The sequence below is a fragment of the Nipponia nippon genome, unplaced genomic scaffold (genome assembly GCF_047370975.1).
Source record: "Nipponia nippon isolate SJK-2023a ecotype South Korea unplaced genomic scaffold, ASM4737097v1 scaffold_22, whole genome shotgun sequence".
NCBI classification, from domain to species: domain Eukaryota; kingdom Metazoa; phylum Chordata; class Aves; order Pelecaniformes; family Threskiornithidae; genus Nipponia; species Nipponia nippon.
The window spans coordinates 3295597-3309328 of record NW_028262339.1 but is presented as its reverse complement, the minus strand read 5'-3'; the positions used below and the strand labels follow the sequence as shown (position 1 = coordinate 3309328).

General features: G+C 41.8%; 1 protein-coding gene across 2 annotated transcripts in view; it reads left to right on the top strand.

Annotated features, from left to right (window-relative positions):
- The window catches only part of LOC104013749 (potassium/sodium hyperpolarization-activated cyclic nucleotide-gated channel 1), a 226944-nt gene that overhangs the window by 174288 nt on the left and 38924 nt on the right, over positions 1 to 13732 (top strand). For both annotated transcript variants that reach the window (XM_087760444.1, XM_087760445.1), the window contains exon 5: positions 3552 to 3698. In XM_087760444.1, coding sequence (XP_087616570.1) covers positions 3552 to 3698 — 147 coding nt within the window. The remainder of the gene's footprint in view (positions 1 to 3551; positions 3699 to 13732) is intronic.

Below are 13732 nucleotides of genomic sequence, written 5' to 3'. Positions count from 1 at the left end.
GAATTTAACTGAAACAGCTTATGAAGTGTTTTAGCAAAGTGAGTGCTTTAAAATATACAATGTTTCCATTCAAAATAGTGTCTTTAAATGGAAGTAATGTATTTTCATAATCTGGTCTTTACACAGAATTTTGCTCTCTGCTGAAGAGCTTGGATGCCTATTCTTTCTCTCCTCAGTACCCTGGAATCCGAGGTAGTTTGCTGCTGTCTTTTGAGGCCTCTAACATCCCTTTAGATATGCACACATGGAGTCCCTTACTAAATAGTCCTCCCTGGAAAATCTAGTGCTCCTTGGTGTCAGGCAGGAGCAAGGATGGAAAGGCAATTTGAGATTTAAAAAGAGAGTTTTAACACAGTCATTTATATTTTGAATGTAGTCTGGTGCTTCTCATGTGACATAAGAAAATCCAAAGGAAAAAAAAATAATTAAAGTCAGTTTTGAGGGAACTTACGGTGGCTCGGAAATTTATTTCATACAGATGTAATAAAAGCACCTGAAGTACTTTTGTAAATGTGGAATTAAGACATCTCTTTTCTGAATAAACCAAAACAAACAAGCAAAAAAAAACAACCAAGTAAACAAAAATTTTAAATCTAGAAGGAAAAAGATACAGTGTGATGAGAGACAAATTATTCCACTCACATATGAAGATGCAGGTTCAAGTGTCAAGTCTGATGGATGACTCAGGATCAGTTACAGCTCTTCTAAATACAATTCAAAGTTTTGACAAAATTTAACTTCACTGACATTTTTATCAACTTCAGATGTAAAATCACACTTAGAAAAATCAGGGGAAGAAGCTACTGAATTTTCATATTTATTCAAGGGATTCACAGTGCTAATGAGAATCTTTAAACCTTTTTGACATGTAATTTTTTTCCCAGAAAGTAATTCAGTTCTCTTTAAGTGATTTGCACTGTGATTTGCACAGTTAGTGAAAGATATCAGTTGCTGAAGAAAATAAGTTAAAAGTTTTGAGGGGACACTTCACATGAATGTTATGACAGAATGTCAAGAAGGGAGTAGTAATAGGAATAACATGGAATATAAGTCAAAATCACACTGAGAAAGATTAGGAAAAGATTTATTACTGAGTGATAGTGATAGTATACTGTACACTCACAGGGTCAGATATTTCGATATGAAAAGAGACCTTGATAGTATTTAAGATGGTTAAATATTTCTGGGAATTGCGGGAGACTTTAACTTCCTAGTTGTTGATTTAAAAAAAAATGTTGCTAATATGCATCTGTCCCTATTATTCTGTGTTATTAATTTTGAAACATTTTGAGATACTCCAGTGCTAAGCACTAGATTCCTACTAGTTTTATTTTTCTGTTTCTCTGAAATTCTAATGTGTAAGCATAATACCTGGTAGAGAAAAGAACTAGCTTGTGTGGGAGAAAGCACCTATTCAAATAATGAATTAATTAATAATTAATAATTAATAATTAATAATTAATAATTAATAATTAATGAAAGGGAGCAGTGTAAATTGCTGGCAAAACAAATTGCTTTTAAAATAAATGTTCTCTTCTTCAAGGTTATTCTGGTATAAAAGTCCTTTGCAACTCTCTTGCATTATGCCCTACATATCTCAAATGAATATATATTTTTGATTGATTAGCAAGGATTATTCTTTATTAGTGTTGCTCAATAACATTTGTATGCAAATAAGATTGGGTAGAGGGGTGCAGCCCCTGTGCTAGGGAGCATAGTGAAGTCCTTTCCCTGTCCATGTGTGCTACGACACATGACACATGTTACATGTTCTTCTTACATGAGACCACAGCAATGGAGGGCTGGACACAAACACAAAGGGGACATTGCATAGTGCAGCACCTTTTCTCTGGCTTTGTTGCAGAAAAGCTGGAGCACTGCACAGCAGCTGGGACTGTGTGACCACCTTGGTGAGATATATAGAGCACTGGGCAATCTCATATCCCTTCCCTCCAAGTAAATCCATGTCTAGATTAGCTGCAACTGATTAGTAGGGTAATTTTAGAAGCAATACCTTGTTTATGCTAGAGCATGTCTGTCTTCTAGTGACCCAGAACTCTGATTCATACCCAGAATACATGGATAAATTTCTTCTTATCTGAGCAGAAACCAATGATGAGCATGCAAATTTAAATCTCGCTTCTAAAGGATGGAGGTGAAGAATTCTTGCTTCAGAGGTGCAAAATAGCTGTATAGAGGTTAAATCAGACTTACATATTCATCATACATTGTTAAATAGTCCCATGCAAAATTACTTCTTATTTAGGGAATGCATGTTGTACATGTGGCCTCATCTAATCTTTTGCCACTTTGCAAAGCAAAAACTAATTTCAGTTCCAGAGGATGGAGCAGCCTTCAATTATACAAGTTAAAGGATACGTGTTACAGTTCATAAGGAGTCCATGTACATTATAAATTCATTTAATTGCTCTACAGAGATGCTGATCCTAATTAAGACTTCATTGGCTTTTTTCACTGAAAACAGTTAAAATTGCCTAATTCAGCATGAAAAAAAATGAAGAAAAAATTAAATGAAGACTCTTTACATAAGGAAACCAAGTTTCAGCCAAGTTTTAACTCACCTATAAGCCTATAAGGAGGGGTTTTCTCCTTCTTTGTCTCAGTGCCTTATCCTCTTCAACTGAGACACAGATGGGGGGTTGGAGAGGCAAAAGTCTTGGTCAGGTGGTACTTGTCCATTTGTGGTTTAGGCAACTTCTCCATTTTGTGGGTCTCAGATGTATCATACAGTTTAGTACAGTACAACTCTGAGTATGTTAGTTCGGGATGTTCTTTTCTGAAAATTATGCTATCCAAAACAGCTTCTGAAGAAGGGAAGCAAACAAAGTGGAAGACAGGGCAGAGGACTAGTAGAAACAAGGAAACCAAATGCACAAGGTAAATTGAGTGAGGTCCTCTGAGTCTCCTGGGTCCTGGCATCTATATGTTTCCTGATGCCATGTCTATTTTTCCAGTTCACTTCTCTCTTCTCTTCATTCCTCCAGAGGAACGCTTTCTGCTTCATTATCTCCACAGATTTTAACTTTGTTCTTCAGTCACCTTATAAACATACACAACATTAATATGTTGCATATTAATGCAGCATATCCAGTTTCTGAAATTTCACACCTTAAACTCTCTCTGAACGCAGCACTAGAGAAATAGATATACACTGTGTACAGTTTCCCTGTCTGCTGCATGGAATGAGCTAAAAATGGTGTTTGTGTAGTTTCACAACTTCTATATATCTGGGAATTTAGGGAACACATGACAAGTGTGAGGGTTTGGCTTCTAAAACTTATAAATTAATGTGGATATTAGCATTACCACTAAAGGCAGTTTCCATAATTTTCAGCTGTTGTGCTGTCACGTGAGCAACAGTAATACAAAATTAACTAATATTTGTGTGAAGGTCCTCTGACATATGTATAAAATGTTATCTTTATAAAATATATAAAGCTTAAGTGGATAAATTTTCATTTTGTAGGTGCCTTTAGATAGTAAAAAAGTGGGTGTTTTTTTTCTGATTCTCCCTTTTATTCTCCTGACAGTACAAACAAGTGGAACAGTACATGTCATTCCACAAGTTACCTGCTGAAATGCGCCAGAAGATCCATGATTACTATGAGCATCGCTACCAAGGCAAGATCTTTGATGAAGAAAACATTCTCAATGAGCTCAATGATCCCCTTAGGGAGGTAAGTGTTCAAGTGTTTCTTCATAGTATGGAAAGCTTTAACGTCTTTGCTCTTTCTGTGTTGAAATGCTCTTTCTGATTCTATTCTGTAACATTTAATCTCATTTGACCATCTACCTAGTCAATGAATGACCAGGAAAATGAATTTTGTATTAGATCAATACAAAGAAATAAGCAAGTTTATACTATTCTGAACCAGTCTGTCAGAGTCACTGCCACACAAGGATGCCAGAGTAAAATTGTGTCCTTAAGTGTTGAGAGAAACTCACGGTCTTCTGCCATTCTTTAAAACAGAGTGGTTAGACTAGAATGGTCCTGGATGAAAGTTTTTTTCTGCTCTCCCTACTTGCTAACCAGGTATCTGTGCAGTTGAAACCACTGAAAGCCACCAGTGAAGGGAGAGCTCCTCTATTTCATTCTGTGAAGTAGCATCCTTGGTAAAGATGGTCTTTACTTGAGGTGAGGAAGCTGGAATATCACATATAAGCCATGAAAAAATCTCTTTTGTTAAACCTCTAGTCTGTATTCAAGGTTTTTTGGTTTTTTTTAATGTTAGGATTTGTGTGGAAGCAGTTGGAATTTTCTTTGGCAAGGTGCTTGTGTGGGAGGAAGGCAGCATTCATCTTGCTGTAACAGAGGTAGCTGCTAAATCAGAATATAAATCTGACTATCTTCTGTTCGGTAATGCTCATGCTTGATCTACTCAAGGATGTTTTTGTTATCAGTTGGCTGGTATCTTCTACAGAAAGGAGAAGAAAAAAAACAGAGGAGAACAAGGAAGCTGAAAAATTCAGAGAGAAGAAAGCATAAACAGGGAAAAGAGAAAAGAAACAAGAAAAGAGGAGAATAAAGGAGGAGTGGTCTGATGTGTGATGAAACCTGTGTAATTTTCAGTGATACCAAGTAATGCCTTTTAGCGTCCTCTGCTATGGGAGGAGTGGTGCTGAATACATGTATATATAACTCCCAACAGAGCACAGGATGACATCTATACTTTTAGAAAGATATATAAGGGTTTATTTTTTTAAAAACGTTTTGTGGCATAAGAAGAACATAGGTCTGTGATGGGTTGTCTGTATCATTGAATCCAGCTCTTCGTTGTGAAAAGAAAACATCAAACAATCAATTTCCAAAATCAGTCAAGGTCCATATTTAAAATCGTTGGCATATTCAAGTTATAAGAAACAATGCCATGCCTGTTCACGGGCTCTGAGGCCATGTCTGTGTTATTAAAGTCTGAAAGTGGCCTCCCTCCTTACAAAATGCCAACTGGGAATGGTGAATGGTGTCCAAAATCGCTTGGTCATTGCTAGATGGCTGTCATGGTTTAACCCCAGCCAGCAACTAAGCACCACACAGCTGCTTGCTCACTCCCCCCCATCCCCCAGTGGGATGGGGGAGAGAATTGGAAGACTAAAAGGGAGAAAACTCATGAGTTGAGATAAGAACAGTTTAATAACTGAAGTAAAATAAAGTAAAATAGTAGTAATAGTAGTAGTAGTAATAATAATAATATAATAACACAATAATAAAATACAAAGCAAGTGATATATTGTAAAATTGCTCACCACCTGCTGACCGATGCCCAGCATTTCCCCGAGCAGTGATCTCTGCCCCCCGGCCAACTCCCCCAGTTTATATACTGGGCATGACATCATATGGTATGGAATAGCCCTTTGGCCAGTCTGGGTCAGCTGTCCTGGCTGTGACCCCTCCCAGCTTCTTGTGCAACAGGCAGAGCATGGGAAGCTGAGAAGTCCTTGACTAGTGTAAGCACTACTTAGCAACAACTAAAACATCACTGTGTTATCAACATTCTTCTCATCCTAAATCCAAAGCACAGCCCTATACCAGCTACTAAGAAGAAAATTAACTCTGTCCCAGTTGAAACCAGGACAGTATCCACCCCTTATTCTATACCATATATGTCATGCCCAGGTCTTACACCTTCCAACACATTCCAATTAATCACCACCACTTTCCCTGTCTTTTGATATAGATATAGATATATACACACACACATAGATATCATTACCTTAGTCTATGGGATATCCCTCTAAAACATTTGTTGAGTTCATTCAGTCCAAGACTTTGGGCTTCATGTGTCATAACAGTCTTTCGGGGCAGGAGAGATGGTGTGTGGTGCTGGATTGGTGCATGCTGAAGCCAGTTCTGGTTCTATCACGGCTGCACTTTGCTCGGTTTCCTCAGAGTTCATTCTTCATTAATTTGGGAGATTCTTACTGTATGCTGTTGATATGGCATATAGCCACCATAAAAGTGATGATATACAGGATTATATAGCAATTAACATCATACAATTCAGTTCATTGGCTATTTTCACCCAAAATCAAATCCCCTTGAGGTACACATCGGACTTCCCCATCCTCCTGCATCACCCACCAAGTGCACCCAGGTCCTTGAACAAAAGCAATCCCATGAATGGTATTCCTCTGCCCGAGGTGGGAGTAACCCAGACTGTCTTCCCCGTCATATTTTTTATGTGCACTACAGGGACTTTATCCCCCTCTACAGTACGTAAAAATCTTGATTGGGCAGGGCCAGCTCGATTGGCAGATCCCCTAGTGTTGACTAACCAGGTGGCCTTTGCTAAATGCATATCCCAGTCTTTGAATGTCCCACCTCCCATTGCTCTCAGCGTAGTCTTTAACAGTCCATTGTATCATTCTATTTTCCCGGAGGCTGGTGCATGATAGGGGATGTGATATACCCATTCAATGCCATGCTCCTTGGCCTAGGTGTCTATGAGGTTGTTTCGGAAATGAGTCCCATTGTCTGACTCAATTCTTTCTGGGGCGCCATGTCGCCATAGGACTTGCTTCTCAAGGCCCAGGATAGTGTTCCGGGCAGTGGCATGGGGCACAGGATATGTTTCCAGCCATCCGGTGGTTGCTTCCACCATTGTAAGCACACGGCGCTTGCCTTGGCGGGTTTGTGGGAGTGTGATCTAATCAATCTGCCAGGCCTCCCCATATCTATATTTCAGCCATCGTCCTCCATATCAGAGAGGCTTGAACCGTTTGGCTTGCTTGACTGCAGCACGTTTCACATTCATGGATAACCTGTGCCATACTGTCCATGGTCAAGTCCACCCCTCGATCACGAGCCCATCTATAGGTTGCATCTCTTCCTTGATGGCCTGAAGTGTCATGGGCCCACCAAGCCAGAAATCATTCACCCCTATGTTGCCAGTCCAGACCCACCTGAGCCACTTCAATCTTAGCAGCCTGATCCACCTGCTGATGGTTTTGATGTTCTTCAGTGGCCCAACTCGGGTACATGAGCATCTACGTGACGTACTTTTACAACCAGGATCTCTACCCGGGCAGCAATATCTTGCCACAATGCGGCAGCCCAGATGGGTTTGCCTCTGCGCTGCCAGTTGCTCTGCTTCTGTTGCTATAGCCACCCCCACAGAGCATTTGACACCATCCATGAGTCAGTATAGATAGAGCATTGGCTATTTTTCTCATTCAGCAATATCCAAAGCCAGCTGGATGGCTTTCACCTCTGCAAACTGACTCGATTCACCTTCTCCTTCAGCAGTTTCTGCCACTTGTCGTACAGGACTCCATACAGCAGCTTTCCACCTCTGATGTTTCCCCACAAGACGACAGGACCCATCAGTGAACAGGGCATATTGCTTCTCATTTTCTGGCAGTTTATTATACAGTGGGGCCTCCTCAGCAGGCATCACCTCCTCCTCTGGAGATATTCCATAATCTCTGCCTTCTGGCCAGTCCATGATCACTTCCAAGATTCCTGGGCAACTGGGGTTTCCTATTCGAGCCTGTTGTGTGATTAGTGCTACCCACTTATTCCACGTAGCATCAGTTGCACGATGTGTACAGGGGACCCTCCCTTTGAACATCCAGCCCAGCACCAGCAGTTGGGGTGCCAGGAGGAGCTGTGCTTCAGTACCAACCACTTCCAAAGCGGCTCGAACCCCTTCATATGCTGCCAATATCTCTTTTTCAGTTGGAGTATAGCCAGCCTCGGATCCTCTGTATCCCCGACTCCAAAACCCTAGGGGTTGACCTCGAGTCTCCCCTGGTGCTTTTCTGCCAGAGGCTCCAGGTAGGGCCGTTCTCCCCGGCTGCAATGTAGAGCACATTTTTTACATCTTGTCCTGCCTGAACTGGCCCAAGGGCTACTGCATGGACTATCTCCTGTTTAATTTGTTCAAAGGCTTGTCGTTGCTCAGGGACACTTCTGAAATTGTTCTTCTTCCGGGTCACTTGATAGAGAGGGCTTACGATCAGACTGTAATTTGGAATATGCATTCTCCAAAAACCCACAACACCCAAGAAAGCCTGTGTTTCCTTTTTGCTGGCTGGTGGAGACATGGCTGTTATTTTGTTGATCACATCCATTGGGATCTGACGACGTCCATCTTGCCATTTTATTCCTAAGAACTGGATCTCCTGTGCAGATCTCTTGACCTTACTTTGCTTTATGGCAAAGCTGGCCTCCAGAAGGATTTGGACTATTTTCTTCCCTTTCTCAAAAACCTCTTCTGCTGTGTTGCCCCATATGATGACATCATCAATGTACTGCAGGTGTTCTGGAGCCCCACCCTGTTCCAGTGCAGTGTGGATCAGTCCATGGCAAATAGTGGGGCTGTGTTTCCACCCCTGGGGCAGTCGATTCCGGGTGTACTGGATGCCCCTCCAAGTGAAAGCAAACTGTGGCCTGCACTCTGCTGCCAAAGGGATTGAGAAAAATGCATTAGCGATATCAATTGTGGCATACCACTTGGCTGCCTTTGACTCCAATTCATATTGAAGTTCTAGCACGTCCAGTACGGCAGCACTCAGCGGCAGCGTGACTTCGTTTAGGCCCTGATAGTCTACTGTTAGTCTCCACTCTCCATTAGACTTTTGCACTGGCCATATGGGAAAGTTAAAAGGTGAGCAAGTCTTGCTGATCACTCCTTGGCTCTCCAGTGGACGAATCAGCTTATGGATGGGAATCAGGGAGTCTCTGTTGGTGCAATATTGCTGCCGGTGCACTGCTGTGGTAGCGATTGGCACCTGTTGTTCTTTGACCCTCAGCAACCCCACCATAGAAGGGTCCTTTGAGAGACCAGGCAAGGTGGACAGCTGTTTAATTTCCTCCATCTCCATGGCAGCTATACCAAAAGCCCACCGGTACCCTTTTGGGTCCTTGAAATACCCTCTCCTGAGGTAGTCTATGCCAAGGATGCATGTAGCCTCTGGGCCAGTCACAATGGGGTGCTTCTGCCACTCGTTCCCTGTTAAGCTCACTTCAGCCTCCAATACAGTCAGCTGTTGGGATCCCCCTGTCACTCCAGAAATACAGATGGGTTCTGCCCCTTCATAGCTTGATGGCATTAGGGTACCCTGTGCACCGGTGTCCACTAGAGCCTTATACTCCTGTGGGTCTGATGTGCCAGGCCATCGAATCCACACAGTCCAGTACACCCGGTTGTCCCTTTCCTCCACCTGGCTGGAGGCAGGGCCCCTCTAGTCCTGGTCATAGCATTCGTTACTGCCTTCTTGTAAATGCGAATCAAAAGTCCCTTTATTAAGATCAGAAGCAAAATCAGCCCTTCTGCTCTGTCTGGGGATCTGCTCACTGGAAACTGGAGCAGCAATTTTCCTGGGAGAACCCTCTTGTGTGATTGTTTTTCCTTGCAACTCATGTACCCATGCCTCTAGGGTCGAGGCAGATTTTCCATCCCACTTCCTCATGTCCTCTCCGTGGTCACGCAGATAAAACCACAGGGTTGCCCATGGTGGATATCCACTATATCTGTTCTCTTGGGCAGAGGGATGCTTACTCCTAATGGCTGAGATACTGGTCCGTACAGGTGAGGAGTAGGACCTTCTGGGACAGTTTCTTCACAGCCGAGACGCAGGCCCATAGGGAGGAAGAGAGACTTTCTTCATATTGTCGGAGATGGCCATCCATTTCATCCACCGTTGGTCCCTCTTCATCTTTCCAGGTCATTATGGCCAATGAGTTTGTGTACAATGATGGTGTGCTCCGTACAAAGTTCCACCACATGGGTCATGTGCACTGGACTTCATCTGGATCTTTGGATAACTGCTCATTGTCCAGGTCATTATAAATCACCTCCAGCACAGCTAATTCCCTCAGGTACTGGATACCTCTCTCCGTGGTGGTCCACTTGCCTGGGTGACATATCACATCTTCCTTGAAGGGACACCTTTCCTTCATGCCTGACAGGAGTCGCCTCCAGAGGCTGAGGGCTTGTGCCCCTTTTCCAATTGCTTTGTCAATGTCCCCTTCCCTAGAAAGGGATCCCAGCTGCTTGGCTTCCCTACCCTCTAATTCCAGGCTACTGGCCCCGTTATCCCAGCATCGGAGCAGCCAGGTGACAATGTGCTCGCCTGGACGATGACTGAAATCATTTCGCATATCTCGCAGCTCACTCAGGGACAGGGACTAGGTGGTTGCTATCTCATTTATGGGTTCTGCCTCTTCCTTCTCCTGTTCTCGTGATGGCCCTGGTTCATCTTCATCCCTTACTAAACGAGCTAATTTTCTTGTGTATTTTTTCTTTTGTATAGGGTCGACTGATACTGGCATGGGTTGTTTGTTTGGCATAGCCGCAGCGCCTATCACCGGGACTGGTGTAGGTGCAGCGCCAGTAGTTTTGTTGTCATAGCCAGAGACCTTCTCTTCCCTTTGAGGGTACTGAATAGTGTTGAATAGGGCTCAGTAGGCATGGGCCAGGCCCCAGCACGTTGCGGTGATTTGTCTCCCTAGAATTGCCAGGGTGACAACATACTTTTTCCAAATACTTTACTAGCTTTTCAGGATTCTGCACTTGTTCAGGGGTGAAGTTCCAAAATACTGGAGGGGCCCACCGTCCTAGGCATTTGCCCATGCTCTCCCACACACCCTGCCACTCATAACTATCCAGCCTTGGAGCAGATCTCTGGATGATATTCTTAAACTGCTTATTAACCTTTGACAAAACTGAAACAATATTCCCAAGAACTACCAATAGATATATCTTAACTACCCAAGGATGTTCAAGATATTGAAAAGTTGTTGTAATGAAGGAGGAAGCAACGAAGGTGCCATTCTCTATTTCCTCCATAAAAAACCTCTCAGAGGAAGAGGTATAATTGCTAATTGTCTCCATGAGGTGGTACCCAAAGTACAGTAATGGCTTCACTACAGAACCCAAATACCAGATAAGGCTCAAGGTCAGTGTTTTAATAACAAATCTCCCAGGCAAAACATCACTAATCACTGCAGAGCACAGCAAACTGCAAAACCCAACACCAATCTTTAACATGTACTGCAAAAACGAGAGCATGGTACGGATCAGGTAGACTAATATCGAGAACAGATGAATCAATATTATGGCCAGCAACTGTTAACAGATACAAATTCCTTAATACACTCTGGTTAATCTGTTATTATCTCAAACCCTTCGATCCCCACATTGGGCGCCAAAAAGGACTGTTGTGGTTTAACCCCAGCCAGCAACTAAGCACCACACAGCTGCTCGCTCACTGCCCTGCCCCTGGTGGGATGGGGGAGAGAATCGGAAGGGTAAAAGGGAGAAAACTCATGAGTTGAGATAAGAACAGTTTAGTAATTGAAGTAAAATCAAGTAAAATAGGAGGAACAGTAGTAGTAATAATAATAATAATATAATAATACAATAATAAAATACAAAGCAAGTGATATACTATACAATTGCTCACCAGCTGGCAACTGATTCCCAGCACTTCCGCGAGCAGTGATCGCTGCCCCCTGGCCAATTCCCCCAGTTTATATACTGGGCATGACGTCATGTGGTATGGAATAGCCCTTTGGCCAGTCTGGGTCAGCTGTCCTGGCTGTGCCCCCTCCCAGCTTCTTGTGCACCTGGCAGAGCATGGGAAGCTGAGAAGTCCTTGACTAGTGTAAGCACTACTTAGCAACAACTAAAACATCAGTGTGTTATCAACATTATTCTCATCCTAAATCCAAAACACAACACTATACCAGGTACTAGGAAGAAGAATCAACTCTATCCCAGCTGAAACCAGGACAATTGTTCAAGTCAAAATCAGGCCAAACCATGATTGTTCTAACAATTTAACAGTACAAATGACTGAATTCCAGTGCCTGGACCCATTTAATACCCTAACATAGATGTAGCCTGAGTCCTTTCATTATATTGTGGATTTGTAAGTGTTTTGGAGGGCAGGTGGAAGGCTCTGGCTTCTGCACTGCTCTGCCAATTCTCCTGAGGCTCCTCTTGGTATCTTTTGAAATGTCAGGAGGAGAATGCATTATGAAAATCTATCATATAGGCCAGGAAAAGTGTGGAAATTATCCCTAGAGTACAGAGACAGTCAAAACATGAATCTTGGCCAGTATGGAGCTTTTGTTTTGTTAAAAAAACAGATGCATGTAGAGAGTCATCAGGCACAGACATCAGAAACAGTTTAATCTATTTCTGCTTTTAAGGAAAGCATTTCACCATAAATGAAGCCTAATACCCTTCCACTGAAAAAAACCCCAAAATTATCTGTCTTTTCCTCCCTCCTCCCTCCTTATTTCCTTCCTCCCTCCCCTCCCCTTCCTTTTTTCTCATTGCTTAAGAGCAGCAAGGCAAATTTGGTCAAGCATAAAAACAAAAAAACACTTCTGGGGAGAGATAAAGCATGGAAAATTTAAAAAATTAATGAGCCATTAAAAACATGGAGTAAGAACAGAATTTCAGTGAAGGAGTGGCTTCTGGTTTTGCTATGATCATGCTGTACTTAGCATGTTTTCTTTGTTCTCTGTGTTATATAAAAAAAATGTATTTACTCAGTAGAGTGCATTCCTCAGGAGCTCCAATCAGCTTGCACAGTGCCCTGATGACAACATAGTAGTTGTTCCAGAAAAAGATTAAAAAAAAAAAAAAGTAAGAACTGGACAGTGGCAATGCCAGAACAGGTTTCCCAATGAATCTGTCCAAATTCTGGCTGCAGCTCACACACTGTGCCCTAAAAACACAACTTGGATGTTTGCTTAGTTTAGCAGTTTCAAATTCTATATTTTAGCTACTTCTTTAGTATGCGCAGTTTGGTAGTGCAGGTAGTGGCTGTTTGGTGTTACTAATGGGTAGTAAATTAGACCATTTTAAAGGCAGAACACAATTGTTCTTATATTGGATGGGATATACCATTTTATGTACCAGTAACTGCACAAGGCTGTAACGTCCAGGTGATAGCACAGATACCCTATCTGCATCATTCAAGAATAAATATTTACTGCATTTCTTTTTAATGAATCCTGCATTTTATTATATTTTGAGTTTAGTGTAGGGTAAGAATTAAACATTCAGAGCCTCCACAGGGCATACTTAGCTTGATGAAAGTAGCTTCTGATGAAGACATTCAACTGAAACCATTATTTCCTCACTTACAGTAAGCAGAACAAAAGAAACCACACAAACTACTGCATAATTATCGCATGAATATCATCAAATGCTATTAAAAATATTGCAGTGTTTTCAGTTCTCCTTGTTCTCAGCCATTCGAGTTTACTGTATGGGCTGAAATTTTCCACAGCTAGGCTCTCTTTAGGAGTGATGACCTTTTTTTGGTCCATGTTTTAAAAATTTGGTTCACACATTTTTAGCAGAAAAGTAATTATGCGTGATATAAATATGACCATTCAACCATTAAAAGAAGCTAAAGGGCATAGTATTAGGAGTAGAAATCTGGTGTAAAATTAATTCTTACATGATAAATACTAATAAAGTTGTATATGATTTTAGTAGAGGTAAGACATTTTTGGTAAAAGAGGATGGATGTTTATTTAACTTAGCTTCTGAAAATTTTATATGGAATATTCATAGCAGATTGGATGAGGAAAATAATGAAAAGCTAAGAAAAGTTTTGATGCATATGTGTGAGTGGCTAACTTTATTGGGTAAACAGAAAATAGTCATGTTCATTGTGGGGAACTAACTAGGGCTTTATACTAAAAAGGAAAAAAAGGATGCTGAACATTTCTAAATTTTATAAGGCT